The 8,522-nt window shown below is 36.4% G+C and overlaps 1 protein-coding gene and 1 pseudogene across 1 annotated transcript; both read right to left on the bottom strand.

The window, feature by feature from the left end:
* Positions 1–499: 499 nt before the first annotated feature.
* On the bottom strand, positions 500–1,885 carry LOC107866473 (putative F-box protein At3g16210). The gene is given in 3 exon segments (XM_047408138.1): positions 500–641; positions 643–1,261; positions 1,264–1,885. Coding segments are annotated over 3 exon segments (1,131 nt in total). The 5' UTR covers positions 1,634–1,885.
* A 750-nt stretch (positions 1,886–2,635) lies between these two features.
* Positions 2,636–8,522, bottom strand: part of LOC107864204 — a 15,862-nt pseudogene continuing 9,975 nt past the window's right edge.

Here is an 8,522-nt window from a genome sequence, read left to right as displayed (position 1 = left end):
AAAAGTTGTTTTCACTTTTTTTCAAAAAAAAATTGAAATGATTTTGGAATTTCTATGGCCAAACACCATAAACTCCATAAAGTGAAAAAAAATTCAGAAAAAAGTGAAAACAATCTATGGCCAAACGACCTCTAAGTGGTACAAGATGATCAACACATACAAAGGAGAATTGGTTAATTGGAAACAATTGTTTCCTAATGTCGATACAAAAGATAAAGTACATGAAATGACAAAAGTAACTGCCCAAATTCCACGCGAGCTAGCATGTTTGGTGTCTCCTCTTGCGTTTTAAATAAGTTCGATTTATTCTTTCAAAATCACCTTCGTATTCTCATTTAATATTGGTGCAACATCTTCTTGAACTCCTAAATCTGCTTCTGTTTAGGAGAAAACAAACTTCGTCTTCTTGAACTCCTCAATTTGTGTTTTTTTAGGAGAAAACAAACTTTCTACATATGAAACAACTCAATTGAAGAAAACGGATAACTCTAACCCAACTTTAACTATTTCGAATTTGACTCTTTTTGTACTCCTGAATCTGCTTCTGTTTAGGAGAAAACAAGTGCTCTACATATGGTACAACCCAGTTGAAGAAAAGTGATAATTCAAGCCTAGTAACTTCAACTACTTTTGTTTCTTTTTGTATTATAGACCTCGAAATAACCTTTATACCTTAGAAATATTATATCTCCATTAATTCTCATTAAGCTCACGGGCCTCAAGCTACATCCGCAATGCATCGATGGAATCGTCAAGATCTTACTTCATGTGTTGTTCATTAATTCACTTTTTTTCATATGCCAAACTTCAAAATCGCGATTCGCTAAATTATGTATCCTAGTCAAACAAAGATTTTCTTCTAAAACATACAAAATTGGATCTTGGAACCTTTGAATCCGATCTGGAAATGACACTAGCAGAAATTGTTCCTTCTTCAAACAAAAACTTAATATAATAGATTCATTCATACACGAAGACAAATCCGTCATCACTCTCGAATAAATAATCACGTCTATGATAACAATGTCCCTTTCCAAAAAAAAGTTATTCGGAGAAAACTTGTCAATCAATTTCCACGATTAACTTTTTGTTGAAAACGAATTAACCTCATAATAGTCATTTGAAATATCTTTTTTCCCTACTCTAACTATTTTATAATCGCCAGTAAAGGAAACATAGCCAAATCCATAAATAGCAGGAAATCGTATCCTCTCCTTTTTTTTCTTTTTAGAAATTGGGCTAGGGATTTTCTTTTTGCTCTGATGGTGGGACTCCACAAAACGATAAAGTCGTAAGGAAAAATCATAAGAAGTATACCATTAATTGAAGAACTAGTAAAACTTACTCTACTAAATTGATTTATTCCTGGAATTGGAGGCCCGATAAGAGAGGCCATAGAATCATGTAGAAGTGGAGCATCTAAGGAGTAGAAATAGTTGTCATTGTTGTTATATTCACCATCAGTTATGAAGATTTTGTGACGATTCACATCCTTTTTTGACGAATTACAGTAAAGCTTGATGAATTGGGAATCTTCAATTAGAGAGCGCCATGATTTGCAGATGCATTTGAACCGTAAAAGCAATATGATAGGAAGTTTTAGAAGAATTTGAAGGGTGATATCATTAGGCATTTCAAAAATCTTTGCCTTGAACAATTGATTGCTGATTTTGGTTGAATATGGATAGTGTTTTGAGTTTGAGTTTTTCTTATTCTATAAGAGGAAGTTAAGCTCCTCTTTGTGCTAACAAGTTTATTTTATCATGAAGATAATCTCGTCATTTCGCATTCACAAGGACAACCAGCTTGTCATTTCACATGCTTTCGGTTACAAAGACATACAACTCTTTTGCATAGACACGTGTTTTCCTACTTTTGCTTACAAAAACATGCAACTTTTTTGCATAGACACGTGTTCTTCCACTTTTGTCAGCTAAAAAACTGCTGATTCATTCTGTGTTCTTCCTCTCTTATAGCAACTAGTGAAGTGATAACCAACTGCTCAATTAGTTTTTGAAAGGTCAAAGTGTTTTTTTAAAATAAAGTGTTTGATCAAACTTTTACAAGCATTTAAGTATTTTTTTGCAGTATCAGATCTGATTTTCAGAAGCTAAAATCTATAAAAAAAAAAATTGAAAAGTACTTACCCTCCAAAAAAAAAATTGAAGAACTTTTTAAAAATTTGTTCAAATATTAATTGACCAAACATAAATTATTTCTCCCACCTAAGGTACTTTTCAAATAAAATTTTTTGCAAAAATAAATTTCAAAATAAACAGATTCAGCAAAATTACTCAAACAGTTTAATAAGAGTTAATTTTTTCTTGCAGGAATAGATATCAATTTCAACTTGCATTTCTTGTTTTATATAAAGTAATTAATGAATAATGAGTTCTATTATTAATTTAATTGAATTACATTAATTACTACATGAAACTCAAAAAAATGCATTAAGTTCTACTTTAATTACAATTAGCTGTTACCATTTTATTTGGAGTCTTCCCTAGGAAAAGCACTAACTACAAGTTAAATTGACTAAACTACCCTTATTTATTAGGTTTCTCTCCATCTTATGACTAAGGAAAAAGGTGTACCAAAATACAAGTATTAGGACGACAAATAACTAGAAGAAATGGGAGTAACTCATACTCGTATTCAGAGTGAAAAATGATTATTGAAACTCGTTATTCATATCAAAAAACAGAAGTTCCAAGACATTTCTACCAAAAATTAATTGTGAAAATCTTAAAGTTACATCCTAAGTTGCAGTTGCGCGGACTCTTCACTTTCGATGCCGTACCCGTGTCGGATTCTCCAAAAATATACTAGCTTTGAACGAATCCACATGCACCCATTGACATTTTTGATGAGTGTGAAAAATAGGTTACATCATGAGAAAAGAGGAGAAACAACTGGTAGCCAGAGGCATATGAAATGATCTTTCTTTTAAGTGGAGAAATGTATTGTGCCCCATTGAATGCAAGAGCTCTGAGTACATTTATTGGCATGAAGTCCATAGAATATGCCTTCTGAAAACCATCTAGGATTGCCATCAATGTAATGTTTGCAGCTTTCCTCTCTGATTCATATCTCTTCAACAGTGTTACCTGCGTGAAATAACATTGGTTATTGTTAATGATGCAAGTGTATTTCACTTCATGCTTTCAAATGACAGATTACAACAATATATACACAAAGCTAGACACAAAAAGTCAAGACTAGATCCCTAAGATCATGCCTTCTACCTACAATAATTGACTATCTATGAGATACTACTTCTAGATATATCTTTGACATTTATACACTACAATATCTAACAATATCTTGACACTCCCCCTCAAGCTGGAGCATGTTATATGCTCTAAGCTTGCCACAAATGTATTCAATCCGAGCTCCTCTAAGGGATTTAGTAAGAATATCTGTCAATTGGTCATTTGAACCGACGAAGCTGGTGGCAATGCACCCGGACTCAATCTTCTGCCTAACAAAATGACAATCCACCTCTATATGTTTTGTTCTTTCATGAAAAACTGGCAGCCTGATTGTCACATATAAGCTTCATCTGATTGAATTCAACACATTTTAACTCTTGAAGAAGTTGTTTCAGCCAAATAAGCTCGTATGTAGCAAGGGCTATTACTCGATATTCAGCCTCTGCACTAGATCTGGCAACAACGTCTTGCTTCTTACTTTTCCAGGAAATTAAATTGCCTCCAATCATGATACAATAACCAGAAGTGGAGAGTCTATCAGACGGGGAACCTGCCCAATCCGCATCAGAATATCCAACAATGTCTGTGTGACCTTTGTTTTCATATAACAATCCTTTGTCCTAGGGCCTTTTTGATGTATCTAAGGATGCGAATCACTGCATCCCAATGATCTTTACATGGAGCTTGGAGAAACTGACTAACCACGCTTGCTGCAAATGAAATATCAGGGCATGCAATAGTGAGATATTTCAATTTACAGACCAGTCTTTTATATCTACCATATCTACCAGGATCTTTCAATGGTTCCCCCTATCCAGGGACGAGTTTCATGTTTGGATCCATAGTGAGTGTCAATGGTTTGCAATTTAACATGCATGACTCCTCTAATATGTCCAAAGCATATTTTCTTTGTGAAATAACAATACTTGCTTTGGATTGTGCTACCTCAATTCCCAAAAAATACTAACCTCCCCAAATCTTTGGATTGAAAGTGACTGAACAAATGTTGCTTTAGCTGAGATATTCCTTCTAGATCATTTCCAGTTATGACAATGTCGTTAACATAAACGACCAGATTTTTCTTTGTTGGACCATTGTGTCGATAGAATACAGAGTGATCTGCCTTACTTTAAGACATCCCAAACTGTTGGACAACAGAACTAAATATGCCAAACCATGCTCTCGGAGATTGCTTGAGGCCATATAAAGAGCGGTTGAGACGACAAACTAAGTCTGACTCCCCCTGAGCAATGAATCCAGGAGGTTTCTCCCTATAAACCTCCTCAGTAAGTTCGCCATGCAAAAACGTATTCTTAATGTCTAGTTGATGAAGCGATCAATGATGCATTGCTGCCAAGGATATAAGCAGTCGGACAGATGCAATTTTGGCAACTGGAGAGAACGTGTCACCATAGTCAAGACCATAAATTTGGGTATATCCTTTGGCAATAAGGCGAGCTTTCAGCCGATCAACTGTTCCATCCGAACCCACCTTTACTGTAATAGATCCATCGACTTCCAATAGTAGATTTCCCCTTCGGTAACTGGACTAATTCCCAGGTGTTATTGGTCCGTAAAGCATTCATTTCTTCAATCATAGTATCTCTCCACCCTGGATGGTCTAATGCTTCGTTAATAGTCTTTGGTATAGGTACATTAAATAGTGTAGATACAAAGGTATCATATAATGGGGAAAACCGATGATAGCTTTAAACAGTTATATCTCTTTGGTTGTTGATTTCAAGTAGTGCGTATACCTTTGCGTATGGCGATTGGTGAGGTCACTGCATCTGATGAAGGCATGACTGGAGCAGGTGACGCAGGAGCATGAGATGAGTCATCAGGAGCTACCAGTGTATCTGAACTAGGAGTAGTACTATCATTAGTATTGTTAAGAGGACAAGCACGTTGTGTGTACACTTTAAAAGGACGAAGAGGAGCAGTTTGGGGGTTGTCTGGAAGACTGATTTGTTGTAGAGGAAGTATGGATACCGATAAAAATTGAGAAATTAAACTTCTGCTTGTAGTGCTTGGTGTAAAATAGGGAAATGTTTCAAAAAATGTCACATTTGCACTGATAAAATATTTATTCGATTTTGGATCATAGCACTTGTGACCTTTTTGGTGACGAGAGTATCCTAGAAAGATACACTTAATTGATTTCAATTGGAGTTTGTCATTCCGAGTACTTTGGTCATAGACAAAGCAACTACATCCAAACACTCTAAAAGGTAGATGATAAGGATTTTGACCAGGAAGAGAATTTGAGTAAGGACTTTGTTGTTGCAACACAGTGGAGGGCATTCTATTGATCAAATAACACGCAGTGAGAACAGCATCCCCCAAAAACGAAGAGGAGCGTGATGGTGTATAAGTAAAGTTCGAGCAGTCTCGATGAGATGCCTATTTTTACGTTCGGTGACTCCATTTTGTTGAGGAGTATATGCACAAGAAGTCTGATGAGTGATTCCCCAAGACGGCATAAAATTGACAAAGGGAGAAGATAAGTACTCCTTGGCATTATCACTGCGTAATACCTTGATTGAAACACCAAATTGATTGTTTATCTCAGCATAGAATTTTTGAAAAATAAAGAATAATTCAGAATGATTTTTCATTAAAAATACCCATGTGCAATGAGAAAAATCATCAATAAAGGTAACGAAACACTGAAATCCTAAACTTGAAACAACTCGACTAGGACCCCATATATCTGAATGAACAATGTTAAAACATATGTGTGGCCCTGTTATTGACTCTTTTGGGAAATCTAGGAATTAATTTCTGAAGTTTTGCTAGACTCGGGTGACCAAAACAGTTGTGGAGAAGATCAGTTGGGGCAGCAGAAGTGAAGGCTGGTGGTGGTGATTTGGACATGTGATACAGTCCCTGTGACTCATATCCTGTTCTATCGTCTTCCCCGTTCTCTGGTCCTGTACAACAACAGAGTCGGCCAAAAAAATGACACCACAATTCAGGTGTAAAGCGACCACAATTCAGGTGTTTGGTTAATTTGCTAACAGAAATCAAACTAAAAGGACATTCAGGAGCAAATAAAACTGAGTTTAAGAAAATAGAGGGAAGAAGTTGCACGTCCCCTATTCCTTTTACCGCAGTTCGTGATCCATTAGCAAGGGTAACTCCGGTGAGGGTTGTGGAATGAATAAGATTTGAAAAAAGATTCTGATTACCAGAGATATGGTCAGATACACCAGAATCCAATATCCATTGGCAAGAGGGTGAAGACCTGGTAAGACAAGCAAAGGAAATACCCGTTTGCGGGGTGTCAGATACAACCGAATGTCGTGTAGCCGCTTTATACTGCAAGTAATCACTAAAATCTGCTCCAGACAAAGTAATAAGATTGGAAAGTTGATCATCTGTGTCTTTACGGGTCTAAACCACGTGAGTTGTACTACAATTGTTAGTACGTGGTGGTCGACCATGCAATTTCCAACAAATTTGTCGAGTATATCCTAGCTTGTTGCAATAGGGTCTTGATTTTCTACTGTTCCCCCTTTGCTAGACATTTTGTTCCTGTGGATTTGCATTTTTCACAGCTAATACAGATGTTTCGACGTTATTGGTATCATTTGTTTCTGAACCAATACGTGATAATCGAGCTGAAACGTCGATTAAGGAAGGAATTGATGAGCTTGCCAAGATTTGATCCCTTATAAGACTTAGATCAGATCGAAGTGCTAGAACCATAAAGAACTTATCTCTTTGTTGCTCTTGTGTGGTGACACTTCCAGAAAGTGTCATGATAGAGTCAAATTGATCTTTCAAGGTTTCTATCTGTCCTAAATAACTCGTCATATCTTGATTATTCTGCTGAAGTTGGACCAAGTCTGCGACAACCTTGTATATGCGTTGTATGTCATTTGTATACAAGGTCTTAGCTTTAGTTCAAACTTTATAGCAAGTTTTACAAGATTGAAATAGATTGAGTAATTTAAGATCCAAAGAGTTCCATAAGAGATTGCATAATTGAGCATCAATACAAGTCCACTTAGTCCTTTCACTAGCAACAATATCACTAGTATTTTTGACTAAATGGTCGTCATATCCCTGTCCCATAAACCACATCTCAACAGATGAAGACCATGGTGTGTAATTATTACTACCTTCTAATTTCATGGTAGTAATAACAGGAGAACTTGAGATAGAGGAAAACATCGATTTGACATCACTTGAAGATTCAATTTTCTCTGAGACATCAGTTACTAGAGATTCACCTTTCTCTATCATTATGGCTTCAACAACTAAATGAAGTACCAAGAAAAGGGTTGGTTAAAAGAACTCGAAATAGAGGATCCAAGGCATATCACTGAGGTTGTTCAACAAATAAGAACCCTCCGCAGGCAGGTTGTCTCTAGAGAATCGGAGAGAGCTGAGAGAGCAACTTTAGTAACGCAGGAGAGAAACTACAAGTTACTGGAGCCAAATTTAAGCCAATCAAACTGTCAGATCTGTGGATTCGTCCAGTATTTGCTGGTCGCGGGAGAAAGCTTCCTGGTACTCTGGAGGCTCACACAAATGGATTCCGCTATGGAACTTCAAGGCCAGACGAGAGTGTGGATGTTATGAATGGTAACATCAAGCATGCAGTCTTCCAGCCAGCAGAAAAGGAAATGATTACAGAAAACCAAGGATGTGCAGTTCTATGTTGAAGTGATGGATGTTGTGCAGACAATTGGAGGTGGACAAAAAGATCTGCTTATGATGGAAACTTTTCTGGTTGCTGAAAATTATAGGAGTGATGAGTAAGACTAGAATGAATGAGTGAGATGGATGGAAAAGAGAAGAAAAAAAATGCCAGAAGTGGCTGCAATTAAGAGAGCTTTGATACCATGTTAATGATGCAAGTGTATTTCACTTCATGCTTTCAAATGACAGATTACAACAATATATACACAAAGCTAGACACAAAAAGTCAAGACTAGATCCCTAAGATCATGCCTTCTACCTACAATAATTGACTATCTATGAGATACTACTTCTAGATATATCTTTGACATATACTACTTCTAGATATATCTTTGACATTTATACACTACAATATCTAACAATATCTTGACAGCTGTAACATGTATCGGAGAGGTAAAGAGCCAGCACTATTGTTATAACATGTATAGGAGAGGTAAAAAGAGCCAGCACTGTCGTTATAACATGTATCAGAGAGGTAAAAAGAGACAGCACTGTCTTTATAACATGTATTGGAGAGGTAAAAGAGCCAGCACTGTCTTTATAACATTTTATTGGAGAGGTAAAAAGAGCCAGCACTGTCGTTATAACATGTATCGGAGA

This window comes from Capsicum annuum, chromosome 3 (assembly GCF_002878395.1).
Source record: "Capsicum annuum cultivar UCD-10X-F1 chromosome 3, UCD10Xv1.1, whole genome shotgun sequence".
Lineage (NCBI taxonomy): Eukaryota > Viridiplantae > Streptophyta > Magnoliopsida > Solanales > Solanaceae > Capsicum > Capsicum annuum.
Note: the sequence above shows the minus strand (reverse complement) of the source record. Positions and strands in the feature narration are given on the sequence as shown.